Source organism: Camelus bactrianus, chromosome 13 (genome assembly GCF_048773025.1).
Source record: "Camelus bactrianus isolate YW-2024 breed Bactrian camel chromosome 13, ASM4877302v1, whole genome shotgun sequence".
NCBI lineage: Eukaryota > Metazoa > Chordata > Mammalia > Artiodactyla > Camelidae > Camelus > Camelus bactrianus.
Genome location: NC_133551.1, coordinates 63,784,359 through 63,808,050, shown reverse-complemented (window position 1 = coordinate 63,808,050; position 23,692 = coordinate 63,784,359). Strand labels below are relative to the sequence as shown.

The 23,692-nt window shown below is 52.4% G+C and overlaps 1 protein-coding gene across 3 annotated transcripts in view; it reads left to right on the top strand.

Annotated features, from left to right (window-relative positions):
• Window positions 1–18,167, top strand: part of EPHB2 (EPH receptor B2) — a 175,975-nt gene extending 157,808 nt beyond the window's left edge. Inside the window, exons 7-16 of one of the 3 annotated variants that reach the window (XM_074377220.1) lie at window positions 4,048–4,117; window positions 6,228–6,336; window positions 7,193–7,260; window positions 10,352–10,474; window positions 11,067–11,314; window positions 12,296–12,511; window positions 13,404–13,553; window positions 14,602–14,795; window positions 16,311–16,466; window positions 16,987–18,167. In XM_074377220.1, coding sequence (XP_074233321.1) covers window positions 4,048–4,117; window positions 6,228–6,336; window positions 7,193–7,260; window positions 10,352–10,474; window positions 11,067–11,314; window positions 12,296–12,511; window positions 13,404–13,553; window positions 14,602–14,795; window positions 16,311–16,466; window positions 16,987–17,095 — 1,443 coding nt within the window. In that variant the 3' untranslated portion in view covers window positions 17,096–18,167. Of the gene's footprint in view, window positions 1–3,954; window positions 4,118–6,227; window positions 6,337–7,192; window positions 7,261–10,351; window positions 10,475–11,066; window positions 11,315–12,295; window positions 12,512–13,403; window positions 13,554–14,601; window positions 14,796–16,310; window positions 16,467–16,986 lie in introns of all 3 variants that reach the window. The other 2 variants (XM_074377218.1, XM_074377219.1) reach the window with 2 other exon arrangements.
• The last annotated feature ends 5,525 nt before the right edge of the window (window positions 18,168–23,692 follow it).

Below are 23,692 nucleotides of genomic sequence, written 5' to 3'. Positions count from 1 at the left end.
AAGGGCTCTTTTGAGGTGGGCTCTCCATTTGGCCTTCCCCCAGCTCCACTGGGATTTCCCAGCCTGCCCAGAGCCCCACAGCTGACAACCACTTTGCTGGAAGACTTCTGGATGGTGCTGATGAGTGGTTAGCCAGACCAGGGCTGGCTGCTTCCACTGGGTCTGGCATCCCAGGGGAGGTGGCCTCCTTTGGCAGCTGCCCCGAAGCACACAGGTTCATGCTCCCTTTGGCTCCCCAAGAGCTCAAGAAGAGTCACTTGTGAGGCCACCTATGGCCATGGGCCCTCGTAGGCCATGTTGATTTATGTGTTTATTCAACAAACTTCTCCTTGGCAGAAGTAACAGGGAAGGATATGCCAGGCAGAGGAAGCAAAGGTTGGGGGAGGATAGGGTGGACTGTGAAAGTCCAGGCTGCATTCAGGTTGTTGCCCAGTGTCCGTGGAGCAGTATCTACGTGAAAAGGTTTGTTTACTCGTTCATTCACTTTTTCCTGTATTCATTTATTTAATGAACGTTGGTGAAGGTTTACTCTATCACAGTGTGATGATAGCAGGGATGGTGAGAGCCAACGTTTACTAAGTCTTTATATGTGCTGGAGGCTATGCCAAAAGCTTTGCCCATTTTTTCCTATTAAATCTCCACAATCACCCTGTGTGGTATATAGTGGTGTTACCCTACTTTAGAGATGAGAACACTGAGGCTGAAAGGGCTTAAGAAATAGACCCAGTGCCTCATTGGTCCCGTGGGTAAGGACTCAAACTAAGGGCTAGCGGATTTCATACTAAATTTCTTTCCATAGTCCATTGGTGCTTAATCCTTATTCAGATACTGAAGGGAAGGGAATTGACGGCACGAGAGCATCTTCAATGTGCCTGGCACTACCTGATCAAATTTTATCTTCAAAATAACCCAGAGAGGTTGGCATTTGTTGTTCCATTTTCCAGAATAGAAAACAGGGGCTCAGGAAGTGAAAGGTCTTTCCCAAGGACACAGTGCAAGTGAGTGGAAGAATTAGCATTTGAAATGACTTCCAGTCCCCTGCTCAGTCCTGTGCCTGGCTTTAGAGAAGGGATACACTCAGGTTAGTTCCTCAGTTTCCCTAGGCACCTATGCGACTGGCAGTTTCTTCCACTCTCCCTCATGTAATCAGAACTTAGAACTTCTAGCCTCTCTAAGAGGGCACCCACCCAGTCTTGGGGAATCCAATCCCCTTTTCAAGCCTGAGCTCATTCCACGTTGGATGGTGGCACCTAGTGGCCAACTCTGGTACTGCACCCCAGGTTCACAGACAACAGTTTTAACATTCATTCATTCATCTTCCCAGTAGTTAGTGAGCACAGACTGTGTGCCTAGCCTGGGGGTCCTGGAGATGAACCAAATAAAGTCCTTGCCCCAGGAAACCCACAGTCTTTACAGAACACACATGTATATCAGAACAATGGATGGGAGAGGAGACAATGGACCTGCAGTCTCCGGCTGGGACATGCCGGAGGTCTCTTCAGCGGAGGTGGTACTTGTGCTGAGTCTTGAATGATAAGTAGAGAACGGCCAGGCAAGTGAGGAAAGGGTATTTCAGACAGGAGCAATAGCCCTTGCAAAGGCTCAGAGTGTCTAGGGAAAGTCAGATTGCCAAATAAAAAGTAGGACACCAGGTTACATTGGAATTTGTGAAAATAAAATTCTAGTATAAGTATGTCTCAAAGAATGCATGGGACATACTTATACTAAAAAAATTATTCATTGTTTATCTGAAATTCAGATTGAGCTGAGCATTCTGTTCCATTTTGTTTTGTTTTGTTTTTCTAAATCTGGCAGCCTTACCAGGGAACAGGGAAGCAACTGCATATGGCTGGAGCCTGGAGGATTTCCAGGGATGTGGCAGGAGAGACCGGAAAAAGCTGGGTCATGGAGAGTCTGGAATGCCAGGCTAAGGAATAGGGCCTTCACCCTGTGGCCACTGGGAAGGCCTCTGCATGCAGGCTTGGTACAGGGGAACAAAACACAACCCCTTCCCTTTGGGGTTCACAGTCAATGGAGTAAGACGAGCCTGGGCCCAGAGCAAGGAGCTGTCACAGAAACACATCGCTCCCCTGAAACGTGGCACCAACAGGAAGTGCTCCAGGGCTCAGAGGAGGAGAGGCACATCTGGCTGGGAAATCAAGGAGGCTTCCTGGAGGAGGGGGCAGGCAATCTGGCTCAGGAAAAAAGATTTCCTATCTGCTGCTGCCCCCTGGTATGAGAAGGGGGGAGGCACTGGCAGGTCAGTCCCTTCTCTTGCCCCAACGTCCCAAACTCTTTCTCACCTCCTTGCCTTTGCACCTGCTGCTCCTGGGGGACTTCTATTTGTTCTTTAGGATTCCATTCCATTTCCCCCCACTAACCAGGGCGCTTTCCTTGACTTTATCTAATATCCCCCACCCAGGCCAGGTCACATGATCCTCAGTTCATTGTGCTTACCCTACCCATATGAAAAAGCATTTTATACATATTCATTCATTTCATCCTCTAAACAACCCTTTGAGGTAGCTACTATTATTATCATCCCCATTTTACAGATGAAGAAAGGGAGGCAGAGAGAAGTTAAGCAACTTGCCCAAGGTCACAAAGGTAGTAAGTAGTAGAGTCAGGATCTGAACCTAGAAAGTCTGGCTCCAGTTTGTGACCTTAACCTCCACACTATAGTAACACTGTAATTACATTATTACAGTGTAGTTGTACAATTACATAATAGAATTGTAGTTACAATTATTATCTGTAACAACATTGCTCATGCTGAATTTAATTGTTTTATCGTAAGAGTTTTCAAGGGCTCTGTGTACATGATTAACATGTACAATCAGGTGTACATTTTTCTGCAGAAGGGTTCACAGGGTTAAGATGTCCACATTATTTGCCTATCTGAACTGAGCTCTCCAAGGAGGCCAGGGCCTACGCTTTACCTGCTGTGGGTGCCTAGTGCAAAGACAGTGTCTGGGGGAGGTTTGCTGGGTAGCTGACGGGTGCCTGAACAAGCACCTGCATCAGCTCAAGCACTTCTCCATTCCTGTGGCAGCAGCTGGACCTTTGTCCTGTCCCTGACTCCTCTGGCCACCCTGGACAGTGCTCGGCATTCTGCATCTCTCAAAGGAGGGAACAAGGCATGGATATTAGAGGTGGCTCCACACAGGAGCCTGGTTTTGAATCCCAGAGCAGCCACCAGTTGACACATGTAACGTTGAGCATCATTTTCCCCATCTGGGCCTTAATTCTTGCCTCACTCAAATGTGCTGAGGCTAAACGAGGCTCCTTCTACTTAACCCATTGAGGCATGGGGCAGGGAGGAGGGTGCAGAAGGGAATAAGGTGGGCCCTCTCCCTAACGTCTCTGAGGACTCACAGTTTAGTCTTGCACACAGTGGCCACTCAGGATATGTGTATTAGTCAGCTGTTGTTGAGATGATGCTACAGAAGAAACAGTTCGAACAATCCAGTGGCGAACAACAAGCGGCACTTTTTCTTGCTCACGGGTGGATCTGTGGGTCAACTGAGGTGGTGCTGTTTCAGCCTAGGAGTTAGGTCAGGGTCTTCTCCACGTGTTTCTCATTCTGGAACCAGCTGTGACCCAGGTTAAGCCTCCCCATGGCAGATGGCAGAAGCACAAGAGGCCAGGCCAAATCAACAAGCACATGGAAAGCCTCTACTTGCACCAGGTCCTCTAGAGTATTCCAACAGCCAAAACAAGTCATGCGGACAAATTCAGCATCCGTGAGGCAAAGAAATATCTCTGCCTTCTTTTGTGGGAAGTGTTGCAGAATCATATGCAAAAGGTTTAGGTGTGTGATTCTGTTACAGGGAGGGAGTGAAGAATTTGGAACCACAGATGTTTATCCAGTAGCCAGACCTGCCCCGAGTGGCAGGAGTGGGCAGTGGACTCTGGGCAACAACCTCACTAACTGTTTTCTCTGTTCCTCGGCAGGAGCTCAGTGAGTACAACGCCACAGCCATAAAAAGCCCCACCAACACGGTCACTGTGCAGGGCCTCAAAGCCGGCGCCATCTATGTCTTCCAGGTGCGGGCACGCACCGTGGCGGGCTACGGGCGCTACAGCGGCAAGATGTACTTCCAGACCATGACGGAAGGTAAGCAGGGCCCAGAGGGCAGAAGGCGGGCCCCGACTCTACAGACAGAACAAGGGCCACCATTCCTATCAAGTGTCTTTGGCAAATGAGAAAAGCCTCACCGACCCCCGCCCTCTGCTAGATGTCAGTCCTCCCTCTTGGGTAGGAACCTTTGTGCACTGTACAAACTGCACAACCATATACAGAGGCACTGTTTCTGCAGCCTGGAAAGTATATGGACTCCTCCATTACCATCATGTTCTTTCCCAGGACCCCTGGGGGCTCAGCCAACTTGCAGAGCCACTCTGAGCAAGCTCCTTTCATTCCCTGGTCCAATTTTTTCTCATCTGTAAAATGAAAGGATCATATTCAATCTGAGAAAGCAAACATATTTTATCCATATACTATTCGAGTGTTTTGCAATTGGATTGAGAAGAATTCTGAAGCCACATTTGAGCTCAGCAGGCAGAAGTGCTGAGATGGGTTAGGAATGTCTGCCCTAGGCAAGAGAATGGCAGGCTGCAGCCCATGTGCTATGTGTCTCTCAGCCTGGGACCACATGGGCTCTAAGCACCCTTCCTGCTCTAATAATCTTTGAGAAGGAGCATAGTTAAAGAATGTGGGCTCTGATGCATGACAGATGGAAATTACAGTGCTGATTCAGCTCTAGCTGTGTGGCACTGAGCAACTGACCTTACCTCTCTGAGCCTCAGTTTTCTCACATAAATGGGGGTGATAACAACTATCTCATCATCATCAAACTAGTGTAAGGCTATGGGATAAAAATGTACAGGACCCAGCACAGGGTCGGCACTAGGTCACAAGTAGTTAGTGCTCACCTAAAAGTAGGTAAGGTCATAGCTGTCATTGCTGTGAGTCTGGGGGCCCTTTCAGCAATGAGCCAAACTCCAGGGCAGAATACTTAAGACCAGACTCCAGCAGCCACTATTAGCATCAGCTTCAACCACTGGGCATGAGCCTCAGCCTTTACCTGGTTAAACATTTCAGAGGCTCCAGGACCCCTGGATTCTTGTCTTATCACAAAAGTCCTCCCTTACAGCTCCACCATCTCTTCCAGTACCCAGTTTCTCTGTAAAACCCCCTTCCTCCTGGCCAGTGTTCCTCACCTCTTTAGGCCCTTTTGCATGTTGGATGAGTGTCACTGAGCTGGGGGCTGAGGGACTGCCCCAAGATCTTTCTTTATTAATTCAACAAATATACACTGGTACTAAGAACCCAGAAATGACCTAGTTCCTGACTTCAACACACTCCTGTCTGGTCACAGAGGCAATGAGTAGTAGTAGTAAATTTTTAAACAATGAACATATTGATGGCACTCAGAATGTACCAAGTGGTTTCTAAGAGCCAGGCTGATGCTGAGTGCATTTTATACATTATCTCATTTAAGCCCATAGCCTTGGGTCAAGCAGATTCCTGAGTTCAAATGCTAGCAGTGGTCACTTTCTAACTGTGTGACCTGAGGCAAGTCAGTTTTGCTAAGCCTCAGTTTCCTGATCTGCAAAACGGGATAATTACAGGCAATGCATCATAGGACTGTTCTGAGAATCACAAAGGATACTTAACACACTTAGCACCATGACTGACACTTTAAAACAGTAACAGTTAATATTTACTGAGTGCTCACTGTGTGCTATAAGTTATTCTAAGTGCTTTATGCAAAAATGTTCCTATGAGATGGGAACTATTATTCTCTCCACCTGACAGACAAGGAAACTGAGCCACAGAGAGGTAAGTCACTTTACCAAAGATCACACAGATAGGAAGTGACACCACTGGGACTCAAACCCAGGTTCTTGGCTTCAGAGTCTGGTTTTAACTGCCTCTGTATATGTGGCACCTTATCACTGCTGCTGATTTTTATATTAACACTGAGATGTAGATACTATTATGCCCATTTTATAGATGAGAAATTGAGGTTGGAGCAGTTCATGGACTTGTCCAAGGTTACTTCTGAGGGAGTGACAGCCAGTTCTCCACCTGAGCAAGACAGGTGCTCTGTCAGGAGCGGGAACAGGGCCTGGGGATCCCAGGAGGCCCAGCATGGTGGGGGTGTGGGCGGTTAAGACCCCCCGAGCCAGGCTGAAGACACAGCTCTGTGCTTTCTCCCCAGCTGAGTACCAGACAAGCATCCAGGAGAAGCTGCCACTCATCATTGGCTCCTCGGCGGCCGGCCTGGTCTTCCTCATCGCCGTGGTTGTCATTGCCATCGTGTGTAACAGGTGGGTAGTGCCCTCCAACCTGGTCCAGGTCCAGCTGTCCATCTCTTCTGCCATCCCTGAACAGTGTTTGTGAACCGAGGAGGCAGGAGAGGCTCGGGTAGGCCTGGAGACCATAAGTGGCCCTCCACCACCTGAACGGCCACCGTTGACAGCCCGCCCTCTGGGTCTGGCGTCACCCATACAGCTATTTGAGGAGGTGGCACATGGAGACACTAATACTGCAGCATGAAGGAGCGTCTCAGAATAGTGGGAGGGAAAGACTGCAGGATGCCAAGACCTAAGGGGTGGTGGGGAGCGGGTACGGATCATCCCACTTTCTGTGCTTGTTGAGCTCCCTTCATGAATAGGGCCAGAAGCAGTTGAGGAACTCGGGTAAGCCCCCCTCCCCTTGGCTGAGGGGGCTGGAAAGAAGAAGAGAGGACACAGACGGGAGGCATCCCAAGTGGCTAGCACAGCAAAGGCAGGCGGTGGAACCAGTTCCCAGACTTCTGCTGGGCATAATGCAAAGACAGACTCTTCCTTCTTCTGTAAAGGGTTCCCCACTTTAGAACAGACTAGGGCATAAGGTCAGATGGACATAAGTCAGGAGCCACAACCAGAGATGACTTTGCTCTTTGAAAGGGGCTCAGCTGGAGAGGAGACAAGGGAAAAATAGTGAGCCTGGACCTGAAGTCGGGGAGGTGGGAAGGGATGGGTGGGGCCAGGAAGGGTGAGGCTGCTAGGCAAGGCGGCAGGCAGGGAGTCCTCTGGCACAGGGGTGGTTTCAAGGACCAGCCCACCCTCTCCCTATCACCTCCTGTGGCTCCCAGCTCCCTGGGCTCCTCCAGGTGGCTCCAGCCCTTTGCTCTTGTTCCAGAAGACGGGGCTTTGAGCGTGCTGACTCGGAGTACACGGACAAGCTGCAGCACTACACCAGTGGCCACAGTATGTATACCCCAGTGGGGCCAGCACCATGGGGCCCTTCACCACCAGCTCCCCAACAACCTCTCCAGCCTTCTTTCCCTGCCTCCTCCCTTGCTGCAGTCAGACGGAATGTTCCCTGACGGTGTCGAGCTCACGCCCACCTCTCAGCCTTTGTCCAGGCTGTTCCTCTGCCTGGAGTGCTCTCCCTTCTCTCTACCTGTGTTGCTCTCACTTCCCCTCGGGCCTCATCTATACAAACCCCTCTGAGACGCCTTCCCTGACTCCCCAGAAGGGAGGTGGGAGGCCCCCTGTCATGCCTCCCTGGTGACTCTGGGCTGCCACTTCCCCCACCCAGTGCCTGCATTTCCCTCACTGCCTCATCCTAACTCAGGCCAGGGTTGGGGCACGTGTGCCAAACACACCCAGCACAGGTATCCCCTCCAGGAGAGGCAAGCAGAGAGAAAAGCAGAGCATAGACTCCTCTGTCTGACCCCTTGGGCAGGTCATTTAACCATCCTTCTACCACAGTTTCTTCATCAAAAAAGGAGGGATAGTATTAGGTTGGACCAAATGAAACTGCCATTTTTGTAAGTCAGGAGCAGCCAATACTGATGGTTTTATGGGGCTCAGCCTAATAGCAGTGTTTACCTGGGACGATTGTTAGGGAGGATTAATTGGGTCGAAATCTATGAAGTGCCACGAAGGGGCCTGGTACATGGTGCATCCACGCTCAGCTGTGAGCCAGCAGTGTTACCAATGGTGAGGCGAAACCAAAGGGTCACCAAAGCAGGAATGGCTGTGCTCAAAGCCAAACTTTCAAAAAGTTTTTATTAAGCATCTACTGTATGTCACCTCTACATATACTCCAGAGAAAACGTTCCAGAGCAAGGGCTTATAACTTGGGGTTCACGGACACCTAGACCTTCAAGGGCATCTGGACATTCCAAAATTGTATGTTGACCATGGGCGTGTGCACACACGTGAATACTTTTACAGGAGCAGATTCATAGCTTTCATCAAATTCTCAAAAGCATTCTTGACCCCAGACAGGTTGGAGAGAGAAAAGGAGGGCACGTCAGTGAGTAATGCTATTATTCTTTCAATAAACATTTATTGAGCACCCTCTGTGTGCCAAGCCCTGGGATTTAGGAAGAACAAGACAGACGTGGCCTCTGTCCCCCAGGGGAAAAAGGGAAAGCCAGCCCTCACAGGCAGGAAAGTGTTCCAGAAAAAAGTGGCAGGAGGCTGTGGGCCTGCGAATCTGGGAACCCTGATACAAGGTGGAGACAGAGCTGTGGGAGCCTGAGAAGAAAGCACTAGTCTCCACTGGAGAGATCCAGGCAGGCTTCACAGAGGAGGTGGCATTTGATCTGGATGCCAAGAGAAGACAGATGTTCCAGGTGGAGAGAACCACATGGACAAAGGCACAGAGACAAGAAACTGTAAGGCATGTCTGGGACCTTGTGCTGGCATGTGAGGAGCAGGGAGCTATAAGTGGGGCCCATCATGGAGCACTTGGAATGCCAGGTGAAGGCATTTGCCTTTGTCCTGAAAGCAATAGAGAGCCCTTCTGACTAGCACTCCGGGCCAAGGCTTGGGGACGGCATCTGATTGGTTGGCTGCACCCAAGCAGGCTTTGAGCTCCTGCCATGCTTCCCCTTGGCTCCCTGAGCTGACCTATTCCTGACCTATTCTGGCCCAGCTGAAAGGGCTTCCTCCAGTTCTGTTGGGAGGAAGGTGGCAAGTCAGTCACTAAGAACCATAGGCCAGGCACTGGGTTGGGCAAGAATGGGAGCATCTCTGGAGCTGATGCCCTGGCTCAGAAGGAGGAGTCATGGCTGAATAATCCAGGAGGAGGAGGCATGGACCTGATCTGGGTGGATTTCCTCCAGGAGGCAGTGAGCGTGGTGATTAAAAGCACTGGCCCTTGGCTCAAGTCTGCCAAACCTGGGTTCAAATCCTGGCTGTGCCATTTGCCAGCTGTGTGGCCATGGACAGACTACCTAGCCTCTCTGAGCTGCAGTTTTCTAATGTGTGAAATGAGAAAAATAATCCCTTCCTCCAAGAGTTGTTGGGTGGAAGAGATGATAATGCATAGAAAGAGCCAACAGTGTTGGGCACACAGGACTCAGTCAGTGGTAACTGGGATTAATCATCTTCTAGCTCTGTCTTCTGGATTCTACAGACACTGATATCTGTTGTGTGCAGAGTTTTATGCAGTGTGCCAGGGAGGGAGGAACGAGAAAAAATCATGCACTCACCCCTCTCCTCCCAGGGCCCCACAGTCTAAGATGGTAGTTCTTAACTCTTTGAGGGGTCTTAGGCTCCTCTGAGTCTGCTAAAAGTTTTGGATCCTGTGGCCACAGAAATACAAATATGCATGTGTGTGTAAATAAAATAAGGTAAAAAATCCAGGAAAAAATCTATATTCAGAGATAAAGTTTTGGAGAACTTTTACTTTCAACAATATTTATTTATATAATTTTAAACTACTTATAAGAAGCATAATTTACTTTTCTAATTCAAAGAGGCAATAATAATAAATGCATTCCATTTCAGGAGCCCCTCCAGACCCATCCTGGGACTGCCAGGTGGTTCACAGACCCAAATTAAGAAAATTAAGGGCTAGACCGACACCCACACAAACAATCCAAAATAAAACTAATGTATTAGAGCAGTGGTTGGCAAGTTTTTCTGTAAAAGGCCAGACAGTAAATATTTTAGGCTTTGCAGGCCTTACAGTCTCTGTTGTAACTGCTCAACTCCACCGCTGGAGCATGAAAGCAGCCACAGGCAAAGGAATGTCTGAGGCTGTGTTCCAATAAAACTTTATTTATGACACCTTATTACACAACAGGCAGTGGGCCATATTGCTAACCCCTGTGTTAGAGATTCCGACTCCTAGATTACTGGCATGTCTGAATTAGAGGCTGAAAGTGGTCACCTAACATGTCCAAGACCGAGTGAGTTCAAGTGACTTGCAGGGGGCTGTCCAGTTCCTATGGGGGCCACACAGGAGTGTATTTCCCTCCACGGAGAGACTGGCTCTCACTCTTTCATTTGTTCACCTCTTGAGTCTGTGCATGTGACTGAGCCTGGTCTTCTCTCCCAGTGACCCCAGGCATGAAAATCTACATCGACCCTTTCACCTACGAGGACCCCAATGAGGCAGTGCGGGAGTTTGCCAAGGAAATTGACATCTCCTGTGTCAAAATTGAGCAGGTGATCGGAGCAGGTAAGTGCCTGGTACCCTCCCTGGTACCATGGCCTCAGCCATGGGTGGGGAGACTACCCCAGTTGTACTCCTGGGGCAGAGTAGGATGTGGGGCAGGAGCCTCACAGGATCCTTCAAGGCCCTAAGGCTCAGAATGCCCAAGGTGGAAGAATGCCCTCAAAGATCACCCAGTAAAACCACCTCATCAACAGATAAGGAAACTGAGGCACAGGGCTGGGAAGGAGCTTGCACATCCCATCAGAGATTGAACTAGGTCTGGAACCCAGTTCTCAGGACTCACTCTCATGCTTTGTCCATCCCACCATTCATCCCAGGTCCCTCTCTCCATCTCCCCAGGTTCCCCTACATCCTCACCCCACACCCAGCCAAATACCATGGGATGGCCATGAAGGGTTTACTCTTACTCCCAAAGGTGGCTGGGACTCTTCTGGGCCCCTACACTCTACAAAGTGGTTCTGTGGATGAGAGGATGAGCTGACTACTGAGGAGGAAAAGCTCCTGCAGCCCCCAGGGGCAGATGTTACAGGGAACAAGGAGGTGGCATTTCCACCTGGTAAGTGACATCCTGCCTCTTTCGGTGTGTCTGTCCCAGGGGAGTTTGGTGAGGTATGCAGCGGCCACCTGAAGCTGCCAGGCAAGAGAGAGATCTTCGTAGCCATCAAGACGCTCAAGTCAGGCTATACTGAGAAGCAGCGCCGGGACTTCCTGAGCGAGGCCTCCATCATGGGCCAGTTTGACCACCCCAACGTCATCCACCTGGAAGGTGTTGTCACCAAGAGCACCCCTGTGATGATCATCACTGAGTTCATGGAGAACGGCTCCCTGGACTCCTTCCTCCGGGTAGGGGAAGCCAAGAGTGCCAGGGGCCCATGGGTGGGGCAGAAAAAGGGGTGGTGGACACAGTTTCATACTGTCAGAGCCTGGAAGGGTCTTGGGAAAGATCTAGGTCAGGATTGGCTTGCTTGCTGCCACCTTCCTTCCCTTACCCACAGGAGGCATTGCTAATAAACCCCAGACTGTCTCCCACTGAACCCAGAAGCAATGTCAGAATCCTTCTCAATCCAGGAAACCACAGCCGGTTGATCAGAGTTGGCATACAACCAGAAATCTTTGCCATCCAAGCTCTCAGCCAGCCTTCTCACTATGCACCAGAGAAAACTGAGGCTCTTAGAGAAGCAGAGTTTGCCCAGGCTCACCCAGAGGGTCGAGATGAGAGCCAGGACTACAACCAGATCTCTTGATGCCTAGTCCAGGGTTTTCACCAGATTTGAATTTCCCCAAAGCTGTATAGGGAGAGAGTTCAGAGCACAAGGACAACAAAGGAAAGCTTCTAGGCCCCCCGATATATCATAGTCAGCCAGCTAGACAAAGAGCACTGACGAGGAATCAGAAGTATGCCATTGGACTAGTTGCTATTTAACAACTATTTATTAAGCCCCTAGTGTGTGCCAAACACCTTCCATGCACCTTCTTGTTTAACCCTGATGGCCCTGGAAGGTGGGTGTTAACTTATCCCCATTTAACACACGGTGGAGAAAACTGAGACTCAGAGAGGTTAGATCATTTGTCCAAGGTTGCACAGCCAGCAAAGGGTGGAGCTAGACTCAAATCAGCTGTATCTGTTCCAAAGCCTGTGTTTTCTCCACCATCCTGAAACTGGCCTCTCCTGGGCCTCTCTAAGGTCCCTGAGCACCAGAGTCCTTCCCACAGGGAGCCCAGAGGCCAAGGCAGCAGGGTCCTGCTCTGGTTCTGTTGGGAGAATGCTCCAGAGAACTGATTCATGCCCTTCCATTTACTCTGTGTTTCCTCCACTTCCCAAAGCAAAATGACGGGCAGTTCACAGTCATCCAGCTGGTGGGCATGCTGCGGGGCATCGCAGCCGGCATGAAGTACCTGGCAGACATGAACTATGTCCACCGTGACCTGGCCGCCCGCAACATCCTCGTCAACAGCAACCTGGTCTGCAAGGTGTCTGACTTTGGGCTCTCACGCTTTCTGGAGGATGATACCTCAGACCCCACCTACACCAGCGCCCTGGTAAGATGAAGGCAGGGAACAGTGGGGTCACAGGGCCAGGAAAGAGGGCAGATATCCGTCTCCCCCTGCAAGACATTTTTCACCAACACCTGCTCATGCCAAGCGCTGTGCTGGGCCCTGGAGACATAAAGACATAAACCACATGTTCTGCCCTCTTGGAGCTCACAGGCTGGAGGGGGACACAGAGGTGCAGAGCAACACAGAGTGATGGGGCTATGAGTTAGACACCAGCTTTGGGAGGCAGAGGAAGGCTTGCTAGAGGGGGTGATGTCTGAGCTGAAAGCCAAGGGCCAGTGAAAGTTTACCAGATGCCATAGTCTCATGGGAAGATGTGACTGGAACACAGGCTATTGGGGGAAGTAGTGAGTAACAATGCTGGAGAGGTTGGTAGGGCCAGACCTTGGAGACCTTTGAATGCCCCAGCTCAGGACTGTCTTCTCAAAGCTATTAAGGTTGTTGAAGTGTTTTAAACAGAAAGAAATAAGACACAGTCCCTACCTTCACAGAGCTCAGAGATAGTTCAAGTAGAGCCAGGCAAGTAGGCAGACGGTTGAGGACTGCTCTGTATGAGAAGTACCTCCTTGATGGAGAGGCATGGCGCACAGCTGTAGGATTAAGAAGCAAAAGCAACTCTTTGGGACCTAGGAAAGATTTTCAGAGGGACTTCAAGGATGAGAAGGAGGTTAACAGATGGCAAAATGGGAAAAGGCACCTCATGCAAAGGGAATGGCATGTGCAAATGCCTGGAGGTGTGGAGCACCAGGTGAGTTTGGGGAAAACAATAAGGTATTGCATGTGATTGTGCAGCACAGGACATAGGGTAGGAGTTTTGTGAGCAGAGGCCATTCGGGTCAGCCTCCCACCCACTAACCCATCTCATTCTGTCCCCCAGGGGGGTAAGATCCCCATCCGCTGGACAGCCCCAGAAGCCATCCAGTACCGGAAGTTCACCTCGGCCAGTGACGTCTGGAGCTATGGTATCGTCATGTGGGAGGTGATGTCCTATGGGGAGCGGCCCTACTGGGACATGACCAACCAGGATGTAAGTCTCCAAGGGGGTGGGCAGAGCCTCTCGGGCCAGCCAGATGGGAGGGGAAGATCCAGAACTCCTAGCCTTTTGCCTGTCTCTCAGGGGTGGGAGCAAGGTCTCTGAGATCCTGGGCCAGGGTAGCTCCCAGCCTGATGTTAATTAATTCAAACATCTGCACAGGACCCTGGACTCTCCAAGGGGTCAGCAGTAGTAAGACCTATCCACCCACGAATCAGCAAGTCTTCAGGATGCATTTACCTTGTGGCCAACCCTGAAAGAGACCATATCTGCCCCTTGGATGTTTACCACCCATATGGGAAATAAGACAATTATTCCAGGAACCAGATGTAGTTATCAGGTGCTATCTATGATCAGGTACTGAAGTGGAGAAGGCAGGTGTCAAGCCCCATAGGTACGGAGGCGAGAGCAGTGTGGCCCAAGACCAACCAGGAAGTCGTCATGGACAAGTGGGGCTCAAACGGAAGTGGGACTTGGAGATGTGAGGGCTTCCAGTGGAAAGAACAGCCTGTGCAAAGGCCCAGAAATGGGATGATGAGGGGTCATGCTGGAGAGAAGTGAGAAGCTGGTCAGAAAAGTTCATGAGGTTCAATAATGTGGTGTTTGAAAGTTAAACCAAGGAATTCTGATTCACAATGCAGGACAGGGAATACGTGAGGCTTGAGCAGGAATGGTGACCACAGTCACGTTGGGGAAGATGAACTTGGCCCTGGTGGGGGGACAGAACTGAGAGGAGTTCGGCTCCTTTCCCTGACAGAGGAGTCAGGTGGGGTTGCCCACAGGAGGGTCAGCCTGGTGGACCCTGAGGCAGAGGGTATCTCAAGGTGCTGGTCAGGGGGAGCAGACACCCAGCTGCCAGGACAGGCTGAGGCCACAGATGGTGGGAACCCAGGTGAGGAACATCCTGGGGCTACCTCCAGGGGGTGGAGGCAGTTGCCGTGGCAACCAAGTAAGTCTGTCCTGCGATGTACTGGGCCAGGCCAGAGAGCAGATGCTCGTACCTCACCCACCCAGCCCCACTCTGCCCCTGTGCTGTCCCCAGGTAATCAACGCCATAGAGCAGGACTATCGGCTACCACCACCCATGGACTGCCCAAGCGCGCTGCACCAGCTCATGCTGGACTGCTGGCAAAAGGACCGCAACCACCGGCCCAAGTTCGGCCAGATCGTCAACACGCTGGACAAGATGATCCGCAACCCCAACAGCCTCAAAGCCATGGCGCCCCTCTCTTCCGGGTACGGCCCCACCCTGGCCCCGCCTCTTCCCAGCTCCACCCAGGCCCCGCCCCCTCCTGTTATGGCTGAGTTGGATGGGGAAGGACAGCACTAGTGCTTGTGGGGAGCCTGCCTGCCTTTGGGTGCAGAGTGCAGGACACAGGCTATCCTGAGGAGGAGAAGGATGCCCATTCTGTGTAGCAGAGGAAGCATCTTTTAAAGCATAGTCAGAGAGGACAACTTTTAAGAGAAATTACCAGAATCTTGGTGAATAGATTTACTCATCACTCAGTGTCCTCCATAGCTACCCTCACACACAAACCTAGGCCCTCAAATTTGCATCTGCATCTTCCTCAACACAGCCATGCTCTCTCTCTCTCACACACACTCACGCAAAAATGCAGTCCTACACATGTACATGAACACACAGTTGGGCACGAACACTCATGCTTACGCTCAAACAATCTCACACACATGAATATACCCAACCGCAGGCTCTCGCACCTACACACACCCACAGGCACCTAAGCACACACATTCAGAAGTACGTACTCACCACACACACACACGGGCACACACACGTGCATGCCCCCATAAACAGGCTGCCTTTCTCATTATCAGAGAGACCGGCTCAGCTGGAGGACCATTAGCTCAGTGATCCCCCTGCTTCCCTTCTCCCAGCGGTCCCGGGACACCCTCCATCAGGCCTGCAGCCAACACTGCCTTGCTTGGGCAGCTATGACAGGCCCCAGTCCCAGCCCTGCACACTCTCACTCTTCGGGACCCTCGATCACACAGGGTTTCTGAGAGGCATCTGGCCAGGTGTCCTCAGGGTCCATGGTTGGCTGTGTCCAGAGACTCTTGAGGCCCAAGTCCTTCACCTGCCAATTTCTTGGGGCCAAGAGATGTTTGTGTTTGCCTCTGTTTTCTCCTCACTGTGACCCTACATCAGCCACTCCTGATTCTCCAGATAAAAACCACTCCGAGTTTTTAGCCTCATGAGGGTCATTTCACACCCTGCCTGCCAGGACGTCATTCCCATTAGTGCCACCAGGTTTGTCTGGACTTTGGAGATGCAGTCCACAAGATCAGCTTCCTCTAGCACAAGCAGGGTAGAGAAGGAAAGAGAATGGCATTGGGGAGGAAACAGCAAATCACAAGCACAGTCAGTCCAGCTGAAATCCCTTCTCCTCAAACTAAGCAGGAAAAGGGTCTCCTACCTCACCACTGTGGTCCTGTCTCTCAGCCGTACCATAGAGGCTTCCCTAGACCATCTAGGCAGCCCCAGTTTTGGGCCATGCACACACACTTGCTCTTGCACACTCATGCATATATGTGTGCATATTTATGTGGGTTCAAACTCACGCCCACTCTCATACAGAAACACATACGTACACTCTTACCTACATTCACACGGATGGATGCTCACGTGCAGGTACACACACAGCCTGCAAGTGTGCCCTCCTCGCCCAGGCTTACCCTCACCCCCATATCAGTATGTGCCCTGACCGTTCCTGTTGCCCACCCCACCCCCAGAGTCAACCTGCCGCTGCTAGACCGCACGATCCCCGACTACACCAGCTTTAACACAGTGGACGAGTGGCTGGAGGCCATCAAGATGGGGCAGTACAAGGAGAGCTTCGCCAACGCAGGCTTCACCTCCTTCGATGTCGTGTCGCAGATGATGATGGAGTAAGTGCCCAGCCGTCTCCACCCACCACCATTGGCCCCCCGCCCCACCCATCCCACCAAACGGCAGGCTCGGAGAGTGAGGAATAGGCAGTGTCCCAGCAGGGATATAAGGGACCAGGGGGCAAGACAGGCAACATGGAGTCACATTCAGATCAACACCCAGGTCTCCTGCCACCCACTGGCTGTGACCTTGGGCAAATCACAGAACTTCCCTTAGCCCTGGTTTTCTCCTGTAAACTGGGAAGTGGAAGGAAGATCAAAGGATTTAGAACGTGAGTGGGTACTTAGTTCCCCCGTAGCAGAGGAAACAAGTGCACCTAGACGCCCTGACTCCCAGTCACCTGTTCCTTCTGTCTCAACATTCACTCACCTCAGCTCCGGATGCCCACCCACTCCCCTAAGCCCCTCACCTTGCTCTCTCCAGCAAGAAACCCTCAGAGAAGCCCAGGCACCTCTCTACCTGAACAGAATCCCTCCACCCACCCTACATTTCACTAACACACCTGCTTCTCTCCCAAAGGGACATTCTCCGAGTTGGGGTCACCTTGGCTGGTCACCAGAAAAAAATCCTGAACAGCATCCAGGTGATGCGGGCACAGATGAACCAGATCCAGTCTGTGGAGGTTTGACGTTCACCTGCCTCAGCTCACCTCTTCCTCCAGGCCCCGCCCCCTCCACCCCACATGCCGGCCCCTCGGTTCTCCATCCACCGCCGGGTCAGCGACCTGCCAGGAGGCCACGGGCAACAGGCAGAACCAAGCAGCACTCCAGCCATGAGACGTCACCAAGAACACGTGCAACTCAGATGATGGAAAAAAGGGAATGGGGACAAAAGAAAATAGATCCTGGGAGGGGGCGGGAAATACAGGAATATTTTTTAAAGAGGATTCTCATAAGGAAAGTGATCATTGTTCTTGGGGAAAAACAAGGGCTTGGGAGATCCATGCGATTTGTCCAGTCGGAGATCAAAAGCAGTTTCTCTCCAACTCCCTCTGGGAAGGTGACCTAGCCAGAGCCAAGAAACACTTTCAGGAAAACAAATGTGAAGGGGAGAGACAGGGGCCACCCTCTCTCCCAATGCCAGGCTGCTCCTCCAGGCCTCACTCAACAGCCACGTGCCAGGCGGATGGGCAGCCACCCCAGGAAACACTCTGGGAAAATCCAATCCCGCTGCCTCTGGGCAAACAGAAGAATTTTTCTGTCTTTGGAGAATATTTTAGAAACTCCAGTGAAAGAGACTTGTTTCTCCTGTCAGCTCCTGGGGCTGAAAAGGGACTTTTGTCCTCCTGGGTCAGGGAGAACATGGGGACACCAGAAAGGTCAGCCTTCCTGAGGGCGGCCGCCCCCCAGGTCTGCGGCTCCACATCCACGTCACGCACACGGCCGGCGGCCCCAGCCCAGCTGGGCGCCCACTCCCGCCAGCCCCCACCTGGAGGACTGATGCCGCAGTGACTGCCGTCAGCTACGACTGCCACTGAGAAGGACTGCTCCTGCATCTGGGTTTGTTTACAGCAATTCGTGGACTCGGGGGTATTTTGGTCAGGGGTGGATTTGGTTTGGGGGGGTTTGTTGGTTGGTTTTTTTTTTATGACAATGAAGTGACACTTTGACATTTCCTACCTTTTGAGGACTTGATCCTTCTCCAGGAAGAAGGTGCTTTCTGCTTACTGACTTAGGCAATACACCAAGGGCGAGATTTTATATGCACATTTCTGGATTTTTTATACAGTTTTCATTGACACCCTTCCCTCCTCCCCCTGCACAGAGCTCCCCGCTGCTGCCAGGCCTCACCAAAGCCAACTGCCACAGGACCATCTGGGCCATTCAGAGACTGAGATTTGGGCAGAGGGTGGGGGCCAAGGTGGAGGAACATCCCACCCGAGGGCTGTTTCTGAAAAGCAACAGCTTGAGAAGGAAGTGGGCTTTGAGGCTGCAGGGCCAGAAGTCTTTGCCCACTTCTCCACTCTCTTTCTTTCCCAATCTATCCAGTACTTTCTAGGCAAATAGGCCCCTTCAAGGTCCCTGAGTGCCCTCAGATGGCCAGAACCCAGTTTCGCCTCTGGGAGCCTAAACCGGGGTGCACCAGAGGCTAGGACCCGGATCATTCACTGTGATACCCCAGCCCTCCAGAGCGTCACCCTCAAACACATGTGCAGGCATGCTCCTTTCCTCCCCTAGGGAGAAAGAGTGTTATATCTCTCCCACCTCCTCCCCGCCACCGGACCTTCGCCCAGGCTGAAGGTCTTGGCCATAGGAAAACCATCAGCCAAGGCATCTGGCCACAGACTGTCCTGTGAGCAAACACAGTCACCTGAGCGGAACAATCGGTTAGTGAATTGAATGGAAATAAATGCTTTAGTTAGAAAATGACCCTGTTCTCTGTAAGTTGCAAGAGAGACCCTGGCACCCTTGGGAAATGTCAAGTCTTCCAAGGGACCCTTTGTCAGGGCTCCAGAAGGCCCGGGGCTGAGAAAACACATAGAGGACACCAGTGGTCCACATGGCCTTTGCGGCTCTGGCTTATCAAAAGCGCAGACGAGGAAAAAAGTGAGTTGGAAGTGGCTCAGAACTTGGAGTCCGATGCCCTGCAAATCAGGGTGAGCCACTGCAAGATGGATCGGGAGCAGGGAGTTGACAGCAGTGCACTCAGCTCTTCTGGGCCAGAGGAAGGGGGCCTAGGTATCAAGTGAGCTGCGATAGTGGGAGTGTGAGGGTCCCAGAGAACCCATGGACCCTCAGTCTAAGCAACAGGTATCATCACCTTATCCTGGTCAACTCCAATATTCTCTCAGCAGATGGGCTTCTACTCACGTACAATCAAAATTCTTTGTGTGGGAGGACGAGGCGGGGGAGGGGGAGCCAAGGACACCACATCTCAGGACCTTTCCCTCTGTCCCTGGGAGACTGACCAGTGAGAAAGAGTCAGGCTGCAGGTGGCCGACTAAAGGCCCCTCAGTCAGAGCAAGCATCCAGCATGATCCAGCCTGTCGTCTGTCACTCAACTGTTCTCAGAGCCCGAGATGCAAAGGGAAGGAAGGGATTAGAGGGGAGCACGGCCCCCAGGGGGAACAGCAGAGCAAGCCACAGGGAAGGCATTGGCTGGTTTCCCATGAACTGGCCAGCCTTGGCCCAGCCAGCTGCCCTTTGTGCCCCAAAGATGCCCAGCACGGGTGGCAGCTGTCCCAGCACACAAGGTCACCTTCTGGAGGGAGCTGCCCTGATGCTCTTTAGATTAACTCCGTCTCCCCAGCCTGCCCCCCACTGCTCTGGGGCCCCACAGGGGGTTGGCACTCAGTGCTTCCTGTCAGATGGCTTCCTGTCCTAAGCCGCTAGGCTGGTGTCTGCTAGCCAGCACGTCTGCCCATCCACCTTCAGGGCCCAAGTCCGCAGCGGTCCTGGGCCATGTGCCTGCTTCTGAAGAGTAAGGGTGCTACCCTGACCCTCTGTCTCCACTTTAGGGCAACATACAGACACCACTGTGACTGTCCCGGATGCAGGCAGATGCTCACCTCTCCCGGCTGCTGGGGCAGCTCCCCCCACCCCAACTCTTGCCTGCTTCTCAGTGGGGATGGTAGGCCATGCTGCCAAGCGCCTTCCACGGACGCTGCCCGCTCACCCAGGCAGACGGCTCTCAGCTACCCGCTGCCTGGTTACTAATCCTTTCCTGGCTCAACCTCCCCAAGTGCCAGCTCCCACCTGCCCAGCAGTGTGAGAGGAGTTTCCGGCTGCTCCACAACCAGTTGGTACTTGAGGAAAGAAAGCTGCCTTGGAAACACTGGCCAGGGCACCGTGGAAATGGGGACCAGCTGCTCTGAGAGGGTGTGACAAGCAGATCTGCGCAGGGCCAGGCTGGGTAATGGCGAGCCCTGCCATTGCCCCCGCTCCTACTGCCCCAGAGCCCCCAGATGGGATACTGCTGATGGTCAGCGACCTCCTCTTGGGGGATGATAGTCCAAGTATCTATCAATTGGTAAGACACGTGCAAGCCAATCAGAGTAGATGATGGCGTTAGTGCCAGACCAAAAGGCCCCAGAGTAGGGGTGAGGGTGGCAGGGACAGTTGGGAACACTTAGGGACTTGCGGCGGTAGCTGTTTACTAGCCTGTGGTGCCTCCTGCCCAGATGGCGTCAGCTGGACTTACTTTCCTCATCTTTTCTGACCCTTCTCTCTCAGGGAGCTCTCTGCCGCCCCCTGGTGTGCAGCCACTAGCTCTGCACCCCTCAGATCAGCGGCTGTCTCCTGTGCCCGCTCTTCCTCAGCCCTGGCTGAAGCACAAGCCATGCTCACGCCCTAGAGCGGCAGCTATGTTCCTGTCATTAACTTAAGACAGGGGTCTGGGCAAGCCATATCCCCTCACTGAGCCTCAGCCTCCCATTTGTAAAATGAGAGTATTGGACTGGGTGAACCAAGCATGCAAAACACTTCGTACACTGCAGTCCTGTGAGGAGAGACTTTTTCCTCCCACAGGCAGCAGAGGGTGCGGGGATGGGCTCAGAAGTAGCTTGCCCAGGAGTATTACACAGCCAGGAAGGGCAAGAGCAGGGCTGTGTTTACCGGCTCTCAATGCTCACGCCACCACACTGTTAGATGACATGAAGCACCTGGTGTCTGAATGCCAGCTGGTAAGAGAAGAGAAAAATCAAACGGGCTGGGGTTGTCAGGGAGAGCTTCATGGAGGAGGCTGTCTTGAAACTAACAGAGCTTGAGAGAACAGTCACTCCAATGGGGAGTACAGTGTAACCAAAGATGCAAAGGCCAGAATGGTTAACAGTGAGGAGTTGTGCCTAGATGAGCAGAGCAGTGCTGGAAGGTGGGAGCTGGCTTAAGGGCAGGCTGAGGCAGTTTGGACATGATGCACAATCCAGCCACAGCAGGTTCTTAAGCAGAAGAGTGGCAGAGTGAGCATAGGTCTAGAAAGAGGAGTCAGTTCAGCCATAGATGAGAGCAGGATGCCTCATAGCTCCCCCTCTCCCCTGGGAGGAAGAGCCCCCGGGAGAAGCCCTCCTTTATTCCCGAAGAATCCAGGCCCTGCGGCTTCATTTTCCATCCTCAGTCACTGACGCAGATAATCCAAAGAGTCATTTCAGCTGCTTGGAACAGCAGGGTTGGATTTTGTGCTACCTGGTTCTTACTTTGGCTGCATTCGACTGAGATGCCCACCCCACTTCCTCCAGACCAGGCACTGACAGAGCTGCCTCTCAGGGCCAGAGCCGAGTAGATGCGGGTGGTGGTAAGGACATGGGAAGGCAGGGAGGGGAACGGACATGGCAGACAGTACCCCGAGGGGACAGGGTGGAGTGATGAAGCGAACAGGGCTGGGGATGGGGTGAGTGGCATGCAAACCGCTCAGGAAGCCTGTCTCTGCCCCGTCGCCCTGGCCCTGGAGAGACCACATGGACATGATGAAAGGGGGGCTGGGGTCTCACCCTTTCTAACTGTGTGTTTTGCTGGGGAACCCATGGGGAAGTCAGGGAGCCACACCCACATGCGCACTCCACCTGCCCACCATGACCCAGCCTCCCATGAAATGACTCCCACCATGAAACTCAGCATGGACTATGGCCTCGAAGCTGGCCAGATTCCCCTTCAGGGAAACCAAAGTCAGAGTGTTGGTCCCAGGAAGTGACTTGGCTTTTGTTCTGGGACACAGGGAGGCTCAGGGACACCCCATCGGAGGCTGGTCTCAGGGGGCTGACGCCACAGGGACTGCGCTAATCGCTCCACACTTATAGGTGGGTGTTGCCATCCCCTCTCTACAAGTGAGGAAACAGATTCCCAGAAGTGATTCTCAGAGGATTCCAGCCTGGCCATCTGCCTATTCCACCCTTACCCCTAAATCTGAATACCCAAGGTTGGGCTTAGGAGCCTCTATTTTTAACAAGCTCCTCTGGGAGAGTACTCCAGACGCTGAAATCCTCTCTTCACTTCCCCCACGATGACCTGTGCCCTGAAGTCTGCAGAGAGAGGGTCTGGCGTAGACAGGGATTAGGAAAAAGCAGGACATGGTCAGATAAGATGCCTAAACTCAGACAAAGATTAGGACCCATGAAGTGGGGGGAAGGGCTGATCCTCAGGAATGTATTCAGAGTTGAGATTTCAGGAGAATTAGAAAGATCCCCCCGCACCTCCAGACCCAGAGTCTGAGTTTAGCTTCACAGCATGAAGGCTACTTCAGGAAAGCTGATACAGCAAGAAGCAGAAGGAACCTAATACTTCAGAGGGGCCCAGCATCTTGCCCAGGGCCACCCTACGGAGACCTCACAGACCTCAAGGCTATGATCCAGGCCTGCTCACTCAACACCTGGCCAGCTGGGCCCGGCAAAGGCAGGGTGGGGCTTCCAGCCAGACCTGGAGCTTCATATAACTCCCCGCCACCAACCCCTGCTTGCCAGACTAAGGCATGGCTTTCCCTGGAGGAAGAAGAGGGAGTGAAGGTCCTTGTCTCTACTCAGGGTTGAACTGCCCCTGTTGCAGGAGAGGAAGGGGAGAGGGGGAGGGAGGAGGTCAGAGCCAAGACCACATACACTCTGGGGACCCTGCCGAGACTGCAATTCTAACATTCCATGAGTGAAAGATTCCAAGACTCTAAGGTTGCAAAACCTCATAACTCTTAAGATTCAGACAGAAGGGGTCCATGTTTTTAAGATTCCACCACCATACGGTTCTAGGCTGTCAATTCTTGAAATGTCAAGTCCCATTGTTCATCACTGATCCCCCAACCTGAGGGTCCCAGCAGTGACAAAGCACAAAGAGAGAGCAAGACAAAGATAGAGAGAGAGACAGGGAGGGAGACAACTAAAAGCAAATACTAACAGCTCCATCCTTTGAATCTGAGTCAGAGATCTTGGCAAGGACCAAGGACCCTCCTTTTGAGTGTGATGCTGGATTTCCCTCGCTGGGAGAGGGACAGAATTGCCCACACCTGGCCCTCCCAGCGGCCAGGGGGCTGACTGCCCCAGGCTGCAACTAAGCCCCACGGAGGCCACAGTGCCCACTGGCAGGAGGGCTAGACTGCTCAGTTCAGGAGCTCAGGAGAGGCCCCAGTGGCTCAGCTTAGGGAGGAACTCAACTGGGGTGGACACCCGCCACCCCCTTACAGAGGAAGCTGCGGGCCAGGGATTTGCTGAGGAATCTTCCCCAAGCACCCCACCTTCCTGTTCAGAACCAGAGTCCTAACACCAGGCAACCGGAGAGTCTTGCTGCAAACTCCAGAGCCAGGTGCCTTC